A 17,150-nucleotide genomic window follows, 5' to 3' on the forward strand; every position below is an offset into this window, starting at 1 on the left:
GGGGTGGTAAAATCAAGTTTCACCTAAAAATATTAACATAATTTTAACATAATATTATTATAATTTGGTCTAGTTTGTCAGTCCTTTGTTTGAGTGGGATTAAAGATATCAGGAGTTTAAAAATTGAATGACCACGACCCTGGATGATGTTAATTGTGGGGATCATTTATCAACTTCCTTTACTTTTTTTTTTTTTTGTAGTAAGTCCTAGTACACACACCCAGTAGTGCGCAGGACTTATTCCTGGCTTTCTGTTCAGGGATCACTCCTGGTGATGCCATACATGGTGCCTGGGATTGAATCTGGGTTGGCAAGTGTCTTACTCATTGTACTCTCTCCTTAGCGCTGTTTCCGTTTTTTTCCAGAAAGTATTTTTATAAGAATCTTTTATAACATGGGACCAGAGTCATAGCACAGTAGTAGGGCATTTGCCTTACACGCAACCCACCCGCGACAGACTCAAGTCCAATCCCCGGCATCCCATATGTTCTCCTGAGCCTGCCACAAGCCATTTCTGAGCTCAGAGCCAGGAGTAAACCCCTGAGCACTGCCGTGTGTGGCCCACCCCCAACCCCCAAAGAATCTTTAAAACAGTCTTGATCTTAATAAACATAGGGGATTTATGTCAGTGGTATATCATGGTTTTAGCTGATTCTTTACCTGAGCCTCATCTATTGTGGGCACGTAGAGGGCTTTGTTCTGGATTTTGTTTTGGATTTTGTCCATCCTGAAAATGCTGAGTCTTGGCCTTAGCCTTTTTTTGGTACAGCCTGGGCATTTGAAATCACTCTAGATAAAGTTTCTCCTGCTGTTGCTCTTGCTGAATCTCAGTTATATTGTCCCTTAATTTTTTTTTTTAATTGTGAGTTTTGTGCCGGAACCAGAGCTATTTTTCCTGATTAGGCCTCTTAATTCTGGTAGAATCATACAAAGGAAGTTTATTATTCTGTACATTTTGAAGTGCACAGTTCATTGTCATCAAGTCCCTTCACATTGTTGTTCAGCCCTTATCACTCCATCTCCAATCCAGAATTTTTAGAAAAGGTGTCTGCCAAAGAGACAGGCTGGGGGACAGGGGGGGGGGAAACTGGGAAACTGGTAGAGAGAAGTGGAAACTGGTAAAAAGATTAGTGCAGGAACATTGTATGCCCCAATCAATTATAAAGAACTTTATAAAGTTACAATTTTTTTTTAAGTTACAATTTTTTTTTTTGGTTTCTTGTTTTTGTTTTTTTTTGGTTTTTGGGCCACACCCGGCAATGCTCCTGGCTGTCTGCTCAGAAATAGCTCCTGGCAGGCACGGGGGACCATATGGGACACCACACCGGGATTCAAACCAACCACCTTTGGTCCTGGATCAGCTGCTGTGCTATCTCTCCGGGCCCAAGTTACAAATTTTTTAAAAGAGAAGTTGTCCCCATTTAAAACAAATGATTCCTGTGACTTCGCCCCAACTCCTGTAACCATATTTTCCGGTCTCTCATACTCATTTTAATTTTCTAACAATCTCAAATAAGAGGAACCATGTATTTTTCGTTTTGTATTTGACATGTTTTACTTAACAATGTCATAAGAATTCATTTGAATTTTTAAGTGTGTGTCACAATATTCTTCCTTTCTTTTGAGGGGGGCTTTTTTTGTTTGTTTGTTTGTTTGTTTTTTGTTTTTGGGTCACACCCGGCAACGCTCAGGGGTTCTTCCTGTTTTGTGCTCAGAAATCACTCCTGGGGGCCGGGCGGTGGCGCTAAAGGTAAGGTGCCTGCCTTGCCTGCGCTAGCCTTGGACGGACCATGGTTCGATCCCCCGGTGTCCCATATGGTCCCCCAAGCCAGGAGCGACTTCTGAGCGCATAGCCAGGAGTAACCCCTGAGCGTTACCGGGTGTGGCCCAAAAGACAAAAACAAAAACAAAACAGAAATCACTCCTGGCTGGCCCGGGGAACTATTCTTTCTTTCTTTCTTTCTTTCTTTCTTTCTTTCTTTCTTTCTTTCTTTCTTTCTTTCTTTCTTTCTTTCTTTCTTTCTTTCTTTCTTTCTTTCTTTCTTTCTTTCTTTCTTTCTTTCTTTCTTTCTTTCTTTCTTTCTTCCTCTCCTTCCTTCCTTCCTTCATTCCTTCCTTCCTTCCTCCTTCCTTCCTTCCTTCCTTCTCCTTCCTTCCTTCCTTCCCTTCCTTCCTTCCTTCCTTCCTTCCTTCCTTCCTTCCTTCCTTCCTTCCTTCCTTCCTTCCTTCCTTCCCCTTTCCTTCCCCTTTCCTTTCCTTTCTTTCTTTCTTTCTTTTTCTTTCTTTCTTTCTTCTTTCTTTCTTTCTTTTTTTTTTTGATTTTGGGCCATACCCGGTGGTGCTCAGGGGTTACTCCTGGCTGTCTGCTCAGAAATAACTCCTGGCAGGCACGGGGGACCATACGGGACACCGGGATTCGAACCAACCACCTTTGGTCCTGGATCGGCTGCTTGCAAGGCAAACGCCGCTGTGCTATCTCTCCGGGCCCCTATTCTTTCTTTTATAAGTCTGATTATTCCATTGTGTGTTTATTCATTCATCTGTGGATGGACATTTGGGTTCTTACCACCTACTAACTACTGTGGGTAGTTAAGCTAAGAAATTTTGGTGTGTACATTTATGAGTTCAGACCATGTTCTTGAAAGGTAGTTTTATTCCAGGAAGAAGTATTAACTGTAATAATGATTTGTATGTACATAATTACTGATACAATCTTCACACATTCATATTTTTAGATAGAACATGTTTTTTTTTTTTTTTTTTTTTTTAAGTAGGAGGCAGTGCTACACCTGGCAGTGCTCACAGGCTGCTTCTGGCTCTGTTCATCAGTCACACCTGCCAGTGCCCAAATAATGTGTTCCCCTTTCAAACCAGGGTTGAGGGTTTTTAGGTCAAGTACTTTACTCTCTATATTATCTCTCCTGCCTAAAATAAAAGATATTTTATTTATTTATTGGTTTTTGGGCCACATCTGGTGACGCTCAGGGATTACTCCTGGCGATGTGCTCAGAAATCACTCCTAGTTTAGGGGACCATATGGGACTCCAGGGGATCGAACTGTGGTTCATCCTCAGTCAGGCATGCAAGGCAAACGCCCTACCACTTGTGCCACCACTCTGGCCCCAAGATTTTTTTTTAAATACTTTTTTTCTTTATTTTGGGGCCACACCTGGTGATGCTCAGGGGTTACTCCTGGTTATATGCTCAGAAATCGCTTCTGGCTTGCGGGACCATATGGGGTGCCAGGGATTGAACCCAGGTTTGCCCTGGATCACCGCTTGCGAGGCAAACACCCTACCAATGCACTATTGCACTAGCCCCTTTTTTGGGGGGGGGAGAGGTCAGACCCACTGATGCTCAGGAGTTATTCCTGGCTCTGCATTCAGAAATAGCTCCTGGCAGCTTGAGGAACCGTATGGGATGCTGGGAATTGAACCTGGGGTCTACCCCAGGTTGGCTGCATGCAAGGCAAACGCCTTACTGCTGTGCTGTCTTTCCAGTTCCAAATAGAAGATTTTTAAAAGCAACATTAGAAATTTTTATTTAGATGTTTCTTAGATTGCCATAAAAATTCTTGTAGCTTGTAAGATTTTTCTAAAGGTTTCTTCTAAGGGTCCTTTTGGTTTCATTAATGTCCTGCTATAATTGTTTGGGGGTTGAGAGGCACTAATACCAATCTGAGCCTTTGTGGTATGCTCATATAATATTGCTTGGAGATGAAGTATTTTATTAGGTCTCAGAGAAATTTTGTTTGGCAGGTGAGAGATGCTGCAATATTGGCTATAGTGGAGATTTATAGACATGTGGGAGACAGAGTAAGATTGGACCTATCTAAAAGAGGAATTCACCCTTCGAGGTAAGTTCTGCTAAATCTGCTGCCTTCTCTCCATTAGTTGCGAAGGTTTTAATTTCATGTGTTTATTTTTATTATCTTAGAGGCTTTGAAATCATAGCCAGTGAGGCTTCATTCTTTCTGGCTCAATGCTTGGGACCATATGTGGTTCCAGGGATTGAACCAGGGTTGGCTAGGGTCAGTGTCAAGTATTTTAGCCTCCTGTACTATATCTATTGTATCTCTAACTCCCTCCTTTTCATAGGCGCTGGGGTGAGTAGGTAGATCATATGTTTATTTAAAGTAATGCTGTTCCTTTGTGGTTTTCAAATTTCCTGTTGGAAGCACCTCTAAGGTTAGAGTTCTGTTTCATCAACTCTTATGTTTATATCAAAAGCATATTCTTCATTAAAACAAACAAAATGTATAATTCATAAAGCTATTGAATCAAATAATTTTAAAATGTTTATTTAAATAAACTGTGACACTAACAAAAGACTAGACATACAGTTCATTGGGAAAAAATTAAGATAAAGGGGTTGGAATGATAATAGCACAGCAGAGGGCTTTTGTCTTGCATAGAACTGTCTGAATTCAATCCTTGGCACCCCCACGTGGTCCCTGATCCCACCAGGAGTGATTCTTAAGCACAGAGCCAAGAGTAATCCCTGAGTACTGCTGGGTATGACTCAAATATATTTTAAAAAAATAGGATTTAGGGCTGGAGAGATAGCAGGAGGTAGGGCATTTGCCTTGCATGCAGAAGGATGGTGGTTCGAATCCTGGCATCCCATATGGTTCCCCGAGCCTGCCAGGAGTGATTTCTGAGCATCGAGTTAGGAGTAACCCCTGAGCACTGCCGGGTGTGACCCAAAAACCAAAAACCAAAAACCAAAAAAAAAAAAAATATGGAACCAGAGGCATAGTACGGAGAGTAGAGTACCATATATACTTAAGTATAAGCTGACCCCCCCCCCCCCCCTTAATTTTACCCTAAAAACTGGGAAAACTTAGTGATTCGAGTAGAAGCCAAGGTGGAAAATGCAGCAGCCACTGGTAAATTTAACAAATAAAAATATAGGGGCTAGAGAGATAGCACGGTGGAAGGGCATTTGCCTTGCATGCAGAAGGATAGTGGTTTGAATCCTGGCATCCCATACGGTCCCCTGAGCCTACCAGGGGTGATTTCTGAGCAAAGAGCCAGGAGTAACCCTGAGCGCTGCCGGGTATGACCCCAAAACCAAAAAAATAAAAATATATACCCAAAACAAGTACAGTAATTGAGGAATCAGTAGGTTAAGTGTTTTTCAATATTTATTGCTAGAGAAATACTGTTAACTAGCAACAATAACTTTAAAACTTTAAATAAAGTGCAGAAAACCATAGCTTAACACATGGTCAAGCTGAATCACAAAAGTTAAAATCCTTCAAAACTGGATTCCTCCTCCTCATCAGAGCTTCAGCTGTATCTGATAGACGTAGTCATCATCACTGAGTTCACAGATATCATCATCATTGCTGTGGATCTCATACAAAGTGCAGAATATTGTTGGTTAAATAGTTCAGTGGCGGGGCTGGAGAGATAGCATGGAGGTAAGGCGTTTGCCTTTCATGCAGAAGGTCATCGGTTCAAATCCCGGCATCCCATATGGTCCCCCGTGCCTGCCAGGAGCAATTTCTGAGCCTGGAGCCAGGAATAACCCCTGAGCACTGCCGGGTGTGACCCAAAAACCACCAAAAAAAAAAAAAAAAAAAAAAAAAGTTCAGTGGCATCCAGTTCAGTTCAGCTGCCTACCTCGTCAGTTCAGCTGCCTACCTGCCGCAACTTGTGGACTGGGCTGAATGAAGCACCGCCCCCTCCAGCAGACTGGAGGCAGAAGACACTGGAGACTGTGCACACTCACCGAATCAAATAAGCTGTATGACCCGAGTATATATGGTACTTGCCTTGCATGCAGCCAACTCAGGTTCAATCCCTGGCATCCTGTATGTTTCCCAGGCATGCCAGGTATGATTCCTGAGTGTACAGTCAGGAGCGACCCCTGAGTACTGCCAGGGATGACCCCAAAACAAAATAAAACAAGACAAAAAGGAAAGAGAATAATCTTTTCCACAAAAATGGCTCAAAAGTTGGATTTCCATCTGCAAAAGAATAATATTCAATCTATTCCTAATAACACACCCCAAAATTAACTCAAAATGGAACATGTAACTAAATGTAAGATCCCACATGATGAAAGTTTTAGAAAATGTTGAGAAGTGGTTTTTTGTTTTTTGTTTTTGTTTTTGGGTCATACCCTGCTGTGCTCAGGGGTTACTCCTGGACTCCTGGCTCTACGCTCAGAAATGGCTCCTGGCAGGCTCGGGGAACCATATGGGATGCTGGGATTTGAACCACCATTCTTCTGCATGCAAGGCAAATGCCTTATCTCCATTCTATCACTTCAGTCTCTGGGAAGTGGTTTTTTTATATCTAAAACCAAAAACATAACAAACCAAAAAAAAAAGATGCATAAATATATTTCATCAGAACTAAAATTTGTGCCTCAAGAGGCACCATGAAAAGGTATATATGTGTGTGTGTGTGTGTGTGTGTGTGTGTGTGTGTGTGTGTGTGTGTGTGTGTCTGTTTACTGAGGGATGGCTTAGTGGCTAATGTGACTGAGCACTTAAAAAGTTGGTAAGTGTGAGGCTGTGATCTCTGGTGCACTAGCAATTTCCAGCTATATGCAGCTGTGTGTGAGAGCAGGCTACTACAGTCTTTGGAAAATACTACTATCAGAGTATGTGAATTAAATATAATTTTTTTTTTTTTTTTTTTTGGTTTTTGGGTCACACCTGGCGGTGCTCAGGGGTTACTCCTGGCTGTCTGCTCAGAAATAGCTCTTGGCAGGCATGGGGAACCATATGGGACACCGGGATTCGAACCAACCACCTTTGGTCCTGGATCGGCTGCTTGCAAGGCAAACGCCACTGTGCTATCTCTCCGGGCCCTAAATATAATATATTTTAACATAAAATTATATATGATCTGTATACTATATAGTAATATCATATATGATAAAATAGAATGCAAATTATATTAGTATCTTTAAATATAACTATACGTATAGTAATTAAGGATTGTAACTAAGCCAAATGCGTACAACTTAGTTGATTCCGGAACAAAAAGAAAGAAAAAGAGAACCTACACACGGGAAAAAACACTTGTAAATAATACATACAAAGAATAAAGACAATAATATAATGGTAAAAGAACTACAAAACCCAATTTCAAAAAGGCCAAAAATTTGAATGGTTTCTTCCCTCTCTGCCCCTAACACCTCCTTTTGGCCTTACCTACTACCAGTGCCGGGTTTCAGGGGACCATACGTTGCCAGTGATTGAATCCAGGACTCCTGTATGCAAAGCATGGACTCCAGTCCTGAATACACATACAAAGTATTTGTAATCATTAATCATCAGAGAAACTATGAATGAACACTATTATACCTAGGATGACTAAAATAAAAGAGTCAATAACAAGTGTTGATGACAGTGCATGGCAGTTGAAACTTATGCCATGCTGGTGGGAATGGGAGATGGTGCATTGGAAAACTCTTTGTACTTTTTTCAAAATGCTAGACATAGAATTATCAGATGATCCAGCTACACCACTCCTTGTTTGACACTCAGGAGATATAAAAACATGTTTGTACAAAACTGTTCACAGCAACATTTTGCATATTCATAAATAGCAGAAAAGCAGTACATGTCCGTAGTTGATGAGATAATGTTCTATTTCATATGATGAAGTGTTGCTTAGCCTAAACAACAATGATTGATACACGCTACAACATAGATAAACCTTGAAAACATTGTAGTAAAAGAAACCCATCACAAAATGCTGCCTATCGTGGTTTTTTCCAATGTGAAATAATCACATCTGACAAATCATAGAAAAGAAAATCAGTGGTTGCCCAGCACTGACTGAGGAAATTGAGAGAATTGGGAGTCTGGATGTTGATGCTCTAATATTGTGCCATTGGTTGCACAAGTCAGGCTGTTCTAAAGAACTGTAATTATGCACTTGAATAGTGTTGTGTGTGGGGCTTGTGCCAGTCAAGCTTAGTCACAGGAAGATCATCTCTGAGATACTGTCTTTCATATACTTGTGAAGTATTTATTCTGACCCAGATTCCAGTCACTTTTTCATTCCTATCTTAAAGTTTACTAGCTGCTACCCTTCACAAGAGGCAGTCTTGTTACTAATCTCTGTTTTTACCTCCTAATGTATGCTCATAATCTTTCTCAGCTTTTAGACTCTCGTTTTTCAGTCTGCTTCCTATTTTTTTTCGGAATTAACTTGAGAATCCTAGTCTTTTTTTGAGGGAGGCAGAGGTGGTTTTCCTGGCACTTCTCAGCAAAGGAGGCTGGCAGGGCAGGGCAAGGCCTTGAAGATGTGATCTTGCTTATGCCTTGTGGTGCTGTGGTTACCCACATTACCTCAGTAGTGTTCAGGGAGACTCTACCTGATAGTGCCCGAGAACCATCTGATAGTAGGGATCTGAAACAAGGGTTGGCTGCTGCAGAACATGCACTTTAACTGTGCTCTCCCCAGTCCCCCGGTCTGCTTTTTCTTGCTATTTCAGCTATCTTTCATCCTGACAGTTTTTTTTGTTTGTTTGTTTTGTTGTTTTTTTTTGTTTTTTGGGCCACACCCGGCGGTGCTCAGGGGTTACTCCTGGCTGTGTGCTCAGAAATAACTCCTGGCAGGCACGGGGGACCATATGGGACACCGGGATTCGAACCAACCACCTTTGGTCCTGGATCGGCTGCTTGCAAGGCAAACGCCGCTGTGCTATCTCTTAGGGCCCCATCCTGACAGTTTTTATATGTAATATTTCTCTGAGATCTGAGGGTGACCAATGAGGGCCACATAGAAATAAAATCACTATATTTAAGCTCTGTTTACAAATTTGAAAATGAGGCTAAAATCTTTCAGCTAAGCCAAGTAGATACTGGTGTCTTTCACATAACCTTAGTAAAATGAGAATGCTCTAGCCCACCCTGGTTCCAAGTGACCCTTGGTGATAATCTACCTTGGCCATGGTCCTCTTCACCATCTGTGTTCCTGTTCATGTGCCTTGCACTTCTTAGTTTTCCCATCTTTTCATCCAATATGTATTTATTTTATCTGAGCTATCTCAATTCCTTATCTTTCTCCTCTCTCTGAACTCTCAGTTTCCTTTGCCCAAATCCATACTCTGTAGCTGGGGTTAATGTTATCCGTAGCATCTTGCTTTGCCTTTTCCCTGGAATTCTCCCTTCAGTTCTCTTCTTTCCCCTTAAATGCTCTTCTTTCTGCTCCTAGCTTGTCTGGTCTTCATTTCGAGGTCCATCGTCTATCCCAGTGTTCCCAACCCCCAGCTACTCTTGTTCACATCTTGTCTCTGGGCAGTCTGCCTAGTGTCTGCTCCACTCTCCAGAATACCCTGCTCTGTAGGGTGGCGGGACCTGTGTCTTTTGACTAAAGTACTTTCAGATGTGGGAATATTTTTGTTGAACTTACTGGGGGTAGAGGGAGTGAAGTTAAAGCTTAGAAATTTTATTATAATAAATTCCTAGAAGGATTTCAGCTACCAAAAAAAAAAAAATACCCAAAACTTTAAAACTAAAAGTATCTTAGTTTGAATAGGAATTGACAGGCATAGCTATGGTTTTAGAAATGAAGTTGTGATAGACACATAAGGGCAGTCCAAAGAAGTTATTTGTACTAACTTTCTGTCATTTCTGAATAATTCAGACTATAGTACCTTGGAAAGCAAAGAAAAAATAAAAAGTATATTGCCAGTAGATTCCATTTTGAGTGAAAGAAAACATATATATATATATATATATATATATATATAGTATCAACATTATTAAATACATTTTTTACTAACCTGCCATATTTTCCTATTTTCTTTTATAGTCAGCATACATTGCTATTGTAATAAGAAGCATTTTTTCTTTTTTTTTTTTTTTTTTTTTTTTGTGGTTTTTGGGTCACACCCGGCAGTGCTCAGGGGTTATTCCTGGCTCCAGGCTCAGAAATTGCTCCTGGCAGGCACGGGAGGACCATATATGGGACGCCGGGATTCGAACCGATGACCTCCTGCATGAGAGGCAAACGCCTTACCTCCATGCTATCTCTCCGGCCCGCATTTTTTCTTTTATTTTAAGGGCCATACCTGACTGTGCTCAGGCTTTTTACTCCTGGCTCTGTGCTCAGTGGTCATTCCTGGAGGGCTCAGGAGACCATATGTGGTTCTAGGGATTGAAGCCTGGTCAGTCTCATGTAGACAAGCATCTTACCTGCTGTAATATTTATTACTCTAGCCCCAGGAAGCATGCTTTAAACTTAAAAAAGTGGGTATCAGGGGCCAGAGTGGTAGCACATCATTCAGGCATTTGCCTTGCTCGCAGCCAACGTGGGACTGACCCAGGTTCCATTCCCAGCATCCCATATGGTCCCCTGAGCCTGCCAGAAGCAATTTCTGAGCAAAGAGCCAGGAGTAACTCCTGAGCGCTGCTGGGTGTGGCCAAAAAACCAACCAACAAACAAAAAAGTGGATATCAAAAACAGAAAATAGTTATTCTGAATATAAAATTGAAAGCATAATAGAGTTTATATTGAGCAAAGTTCAGTATGAAAAACAAAGTAAATGGAAAAACATTGTAATATCAATATAACAGTGTTTCTTCAGTCTGTAACATTTTATATTTTATTAGACACAGAGTTACCATAGCACTACTGCAGTAGCACTCCTAGCTATGTGCTTTAAGTTTCTTTACCATGGTTTTATTTTATTTTTTTAAATGGCCTGGTACCAAGTGGATTTAATGTTAGAACTCTTTTTTTTTAATCTAATTTTTATTTCATTTATTTTATTTTATGGGTTTTGGGCCACACCCAGCAGTGTGCAGGGGTTACTTTTGCTTTTTGTTTAATTTGGGGCCACACCTGGTGGTGCTCAAAGATTGCTCCTGGCTCTGAGCCCAGAAATTACTCCAGGCAGACTCATGGGGCCATATGGGATACTGCAGATTGAACCCTGCTGGCTTGTGTACAAAGCAAATGCTTACCCACTGTGCTATCACTCTGGCTCCCAGAACTCAAATGTCTTTTTGTTTGTTTGTTTGTTTTTGGTTTTGACCACACCCGACGGTGCTTAGGGGTTCTGCTCAGGAATCTCTCCTGGCGGTGCTCAAGGGACCATATGGGATGCTGGAAATCAAACCCGAATCAGCTGCATGCAAGGCAAGTGCCTACCTACTGTACTCAAATATTTTTGACAGACTTGGAGAAAGAATTTTATGATGAAACATGAAATGGGTTTGCTTGTTTGTTCTTTTTGGGGGCGGCACACCTGGTGACACTCAGGGGTTACTCCTGGATATGCTCTCAGAAATCGCTCCTGGCTTGGGGGACCTTAGGGGACGCCGGGGGATCGAACCGTGGTCCGTCCTAGGTTAGAGTGTGCAAGGCAAATGCCCTACCGCTTGCACCACCGCTCTTCTCCCGAAATGTTTTTATTATCTTCACAAATATACCTGCAAGTAGAGAGATGGGTATCTGAATATGTCTTCTCTCAACTGAAGTGGATGGATTTTATCTTTTTTTCAGTAAGAGAGTTAGTGGTTGGGACCGGAGAGATAGCACGGCAGTAGGGCATTTGCCTTGCAAGCAGCCAATCCATGACAGACATTGATTCGAATCCCAGCATCCCATATGGTCCCCCCTGCCTGCCAGGAACAATTTCTGAGCACAGAGCCAGGTAACTCCTGAGTGCCCCAAATGTGACCCAAATCCCCTCCCCCCCAGAGAGTTAGTGGTTAAAAAAAAGTTAATGGGTCTCAATAAAAATTATTTTTAAAAATAGTTGAATTATATATACAAAACAAAAATAGTTGAATCTCTGGAATTGTATTTTTCTCAGGAAGGTTGAAGAAAATATATACTGTATTTCAATAAAATAATATTTATACTTTATTTATACTTTATTCCTAGGTTAGAAGTGATTTTTGCCAAATTTGATGAAGTGCAAAGTTCAGGCGGTATGATTTTGAATGTTTGCAAAGGTAAGAGGAAGTTATTCCTGTGTATAACCATTTCTATATTCTTTAACAAACATATAGAAACATTAATGTGTTTTAAAATAAACAGTATTACTTATCCAACAGATTTGATTTTGTTACATGAAACTTAGAAGATAATAAAGACAACAACAGCAAAAATCTCTACATCCTGGTTGCAAACTGGGCCCATTGAGAAATGCTGGTATAGACCAGAATTCTTTGACCTTTTTATACCTGTAGACCCATCACCTACCTATCTGCTTCTTGGTCCACAGACTAATAGTTAATAACCGCTGTGGTTATTAACTGTGGACCATTTGTCTTCTACCCTTAGACCTGCGGACGAGCACCAGTCTGCAGTCTGGTGGTTGAAGATCATTGTTGTAGACTATTAGAGATCATGTTGAAGAGACACAGATGTAGGAACTGCACCACCATGATCTCCCTTGACTTCTTAATTAGAATGAAATCGATCATGGAAATCAGGTAGTTGTGGGATTAGAATCTATCTGATTTTCCTTTTGTGGGGGGATCTAACCAGAATGAGCTGCATGCAAGCCTGTGCCTTAACCTGGTACTTCCTCTCTCTCCAGCCCATAACTGCTATTCTTTTTGTAAAATCGCTAAATTGAATTTGGTTTTGCTGAATATAATATTTAACTAGACTTTAGTCTCTAAATATTAAATTGTCATATGGATAAAGAAAAGATCCCATTTCCAAACATTGCATAGTTGACCTAGAAAAGTAGTTTCATAGCAAAGAATACGATTTGAGACTGGAGAGATAGCACAATGATTAAGGCATTTCTCTTACCTGTAGCCAATGATGGTTTGTTTTCCAGCTTTATATGGTTTCCTAGGCATAATCAGGCACAGCTTTGGAAGCCTTAACAAAGGCTCAAAGATAGAAGCTCAAAAGATGTGGCCCAGATAACACCTGGCATTGCAGGGCCTGAGTAGCATCACATATTAAGACCCTTGCATTGAACTGCTGTCCTGATTGGTTAAGAATCTTTGGTAGTGGAACCCTTGTCCTCAGGTCACTGCTTGAGATATGTGTGCCTCCCTCTTTAAAAAAAAAACTTGTCACACCCTTTTCTTTTAATTTCATTTGTATCTTCTAGATAGGGGCTCCCACTTTTTTCATAGAACCTTAGAACATGAATCATTCTGTTCTGCCTCATGTTTCTATGTCTTCCTACAAAAAAAGATGGGACTAGGGGCTACGTGGTCTCAGGTGCATTGAGTGGAGGGTGGGGAGGTCAGATCTAAATACCAAGCCAAAGGCAACAACAAATAAAATCAAGAGACCCAAACTGTAACAAGCTAACCACAAAATGGACCTATTATGCTGGTAGACCAGTGTTCCCACCTAACTCTCCCAAGTACCTCAACATCCCTCTTTGTAACCCCCTGTCTACACTAATCTAAACTTAGTTCCAGAAACAAAATTACTTCAGTGATACCACTTCTCTCCCTGACTGCCAGCTGTTTCTCACTCTTCTTCTTTGAATAGAAGGTGTTTTATGTAAAATCTTATTTTTCTAGCAGTTGCCTCTGTCCATTTCCATAGAAACCAGAATCAGCAGGGAAATTGTTGTTAAAATTTCTTGAATTGAGATTTGTGTGTGTTTATACCACTTATCGTGCATTCTCATTTGTGTCACAGGCTATGACGTTCTAGTCTGAATAAAAAAACACATATGACAAGTCTAAAGTATTCTTTACTTGGATAAGATCTACTGGGGAAGGAGGCACAGGGAGCCTCTCATAGGTACTCAGAAGGCCTGGGTCCCCTCATGACAGTTTTTGATTAGCAAGGTGAAGTCTGAGGAGTTTCGAGGGCCCTTTGGTACAGGAATCAGTTGCGCCATAGCTGCAGACCACATGGTGTCGGGGATCAAGCCAGGGCCAGCTACATGCAAGGCAAGTGTTTTAACCCCCAACTTCCATTATTTTAGGCTCTTATGTCTTCATTGGGGCTAGTTATCTGGCATTTGTTTATCTTTGAGGGAGTCCTAAGAAGTGTTACTGTATTGAAGATTGTGATCTGAATATTATGCCTGTGGTCAGATATGAACATTAAAATCTCTCCCCTCCCTGTGTCTTCCTTCTTCTTTTACCGTCTCCTCTACATCTCTTATCTGAGTCATGTCAAAGATTTTATTTGATTTTAATTGATTTTGTTTTGGGGCCACACCTGGCAATGCTCAGGGTTTACACCTGGCTTTGCACTTAGGAATTACTCCTGATAGTGCTTGGGGATCGAACTTGGGTCAGCCACGTGCAAAGGAGATGCCCTACCCACTGTATGATAGCTCTAGTGCCAAGAACAGAACTTTTAAATGATAACTATTTGCCAGTGACTTCTAAGAGTGTTATTCTAGTTCTGATTCATCTCTTAGGCTCTATATTTGCTAGCCTGTGTCCTTAAGGATATTTCCATTTGGATGTCAACCAGGTATTTCAGAGATAACACATCTAAGAGTGAACCCCATTTGTCTCTTTTTGTTTTGTCTTCGGGTCACACCCAGGAGTGCTCTCAGACATCATTCCTGGAAGGCTCTGGGGACCATTTGGGATGCCGGGGATCCAAACCATGCTGGCCGTGTGCAGGGCAAATGCCCTACTTGCTGTGCTGTTGCTCTGGCCTCAGCAAGATAGTTTTTAATTAAAACTTACTTAGAGACACAAGGGGAAGAAAGAGAGAAGTCTGTTCAAGAAAGAACATAGGCGTCTCTTGAATGGAAAGAGGCAAACAAAGACACATAGAGACAAGCTAACAAGATGTGTATTCAAGGGAGAACTTCGCTTAAAGAGGAAGCAAGCCTAAAATGCAGTGTTTAGAATTATAAAGCCACTTTCCTAAAATCAAAAAAGCTGAAAAAAAATTTTATGCAAGAGATACTAACATTTTGAACCATATTACTAAAACGTTGTCATCTGACCTGTTATTAAGTGAACTGAGGGCTTGGGAGTGGTAATTAATTTAGTGATGCAGCTTTAGATAGAATAGTAGGGCAGGCCCCTTTGAGAGTTGACATATATCACATCACATCTGTGTCCTGACATATATGACCTGGCAAATGAGAATGAGCAGATGATGGAGGAAAAGGTAGGAAAACCACTTGGGGCAGAGAAAATGTGACATCAAATTGCAGAAATTGCCAATATTGAAATCAGAAGGGAAGCCAGAACTGACTCAGGCTGGGCTGTAAGGGGACCATTGGTAGGAGAGCTAACCAGAAATGTTACAGAAACCATGGTTGGAGTTTCTTGTGGGAGGAGTTGTATGGACTTCTGGGAATAGGAAGTGTTTTAAATTAGGAGGATGTGGGGAGTGGAAACAGCATGATCGTTCACTATGTTATTTGTAATTATCATTTGAAAAAAATAGTCTGTGTATGTTTTCCCTTTAGCCTACCACTCCCCTCTTATGATACATGTCCTGATACCTAACTTTATTTTATGCTTTCGTTGGACTTCATTCATAATTGCCATATTCATGCACTTTTAAGTTTTGATTAAATTCTTTGACTGATTTTTCTAGACCATTAGTTCAGGACACTCGGGAATACAAATTATATCCTCAGAGATTTGAGTCTGTCATTTTGTTTAGTAGTAGTGAGAAAAATGCAGTCTTTGTTGTTGTTGTTGTTGTTCTTTTTGCTCCGAGCATTTCTCAAACCTGATTTCAACTCTCCTATTACAATGCCAAACAGAATAGCTTAGTGCTGTTAGAATAGGCTCTACCTTCGGAAGGAAACTGAATTTAAAATTAATTAGGTTGTGATCAAAAGAAGTCAGTCCCAGACTAAGAAAGAAGAGATGAAGTTGCAGGCCCCTTGGGATTATGGCAGAGCTTGGTGTCCTCGTCAAGGGGCTTCTGGAGTCTCCTACGCCAGTGGGGATGTAAACACTCATAGTGTTGGTGGCTGTGACTGAAAGAAATTTTGTCTTCTGCTCTTTCACGGAAAAAAGCTATTCATGATTCTGATTTGTCTAGTGTGTATGTAGACAGACCTACTATAATCTTGGTGTGTAATCGTTCTAAAAATATTTCCCAGCTTCTCTAAAGCAGTTGCTAGGAGGAGAATTTCTTTCGGAAGCGTGGACTAAAACAAAGCCTGGGCAGAATCAGGCTTTGGGATTACCTTGGTGCTTGACTTCTAAGCGACCATAAAGTCGCAAGCAGTCTAGGTTTTTAAATGCATGTAACATAGCCTTGGTGAAAAGCTAAGCAAGGCCGGAGAGATAGCATGGAGGTAAGGCGTTTGCCTTCCATGCAGGAGGTCATCGGTTCGAATCCCGGCGCCCCATATGGTCCTCCGTGCCTGCCAGGAGCAATTTCTGAGCCTGGAGCCAGGAATAACCCCTGAGCACTGCAGGGTGTGACCCAAAAACCAAAAAAAAAAAAAAGAAAAGAAAAGCTAAGCAAGCCCCCTTCCCCACCGTTACCCCCAGTGCTGGGGATTTTTTCCCCTCAGATTGGCTTTCTAGGCTGATTTTATTTTAAAACATGTCTGTTGGGATCAGGAGCCCCCAGGCCTTCTTTGAGCTTGACGGTGTGCTTGCGGATGGTGGTGCAGCCTGGATGGAGGTTGGGCCGCCGCGTCCCTGCAGCTGCGCAGTGGCCTGGCTCTGGCGCCCCGCTGCCCCCCTGTCCCCCACCCCAGAAGCCAGCTTTGTTCCGAGTGGCCCCGTGGTCCGTCCGCACACAGAGCGGCCTTTGATGGGCTGCCTTTGACGTGATTTGTTTACGGCCGCCAGAGATGCTTCCTGCATAATGAGCGCAGTTCATCGTGGAAACGGGGCTGTGCCTGCTCATGGACTTCGAGTCATCTCCTGGGGTGAATTTCTGAAGGACGGTGACCCAAGGAGGAGACCCTTCTTTTCCTTGAAAGGTGCAGATCAGGGCCTCCACCTGGTCATGTGACGGCCCCCGCTTCCACGGGTCTCTGGGGCAGCAGAGAAGGATTGCTGAACACATGCCTTGTGTTTTGATGATCGCATTAAGAGTCCCCCCCTCGGGATGGCGGCCATTGGCTGCCCGGGCCTTTCGCGGGTGACATTTCAGGCAGCCCGTCCCGGGGATCGCATCCCGGCCTCCGCCCGGCCGTGAGCGCGGCTCCGGAGCCGCCGGCCCCGCTCCGCAGGGCCCCGGGCTTTTATTTTGAAGCGGGCCAGCAGCTGTCGGCTGTTGCGGCGCAGAGCTGCG

General features: G+C 42.1%; 1 protein-coding gene across 5 annotated transcripts in view; it reads left to right on the top strand.

Annotated features, from left to right (window-relative positions):
- The window catches only part of CLASP2 (cytoplasmic linker associated protein 2), a 178,589-nt gene that overhangs the window by 4,727 nt on the left and 156,712 nt on the right, over positions 1–17,150 (top strand). For all 5 annotated transcript variants that reach the window (XM_049766378.1, XM_049766379.1, XM_049766380.1 and 2 more), the window contains exons 4-5: positions 3,759–3,856; positions 11,865–11,935. In XM_049766378.1, coding sequence (XP_049622335.1) covers positions 3,759–3,856; positions 11,865–11,935 — 169 coding nt within the window. The remainder of the gene's footprint in view (positions 1–3,758; positions 3,857–11,864; positions 11,936–17,150) is intronic.

Source organism: Suncus etruscus, chromosome 20 (genome assembly GCF_024139225.1).
Source record: "Suncus etruscus isolate mSunEtr1 chromosome 20, mSunEtr1.pri.cur, whole genome shotgun sequence".
Taxonomy (NCBI): domain Eukaryota; kingdom Metazoa; phylum Chordata; class Mammalia; order Eulipotyphla; family Soricidae; genus Suncus; species Suncus etruscus.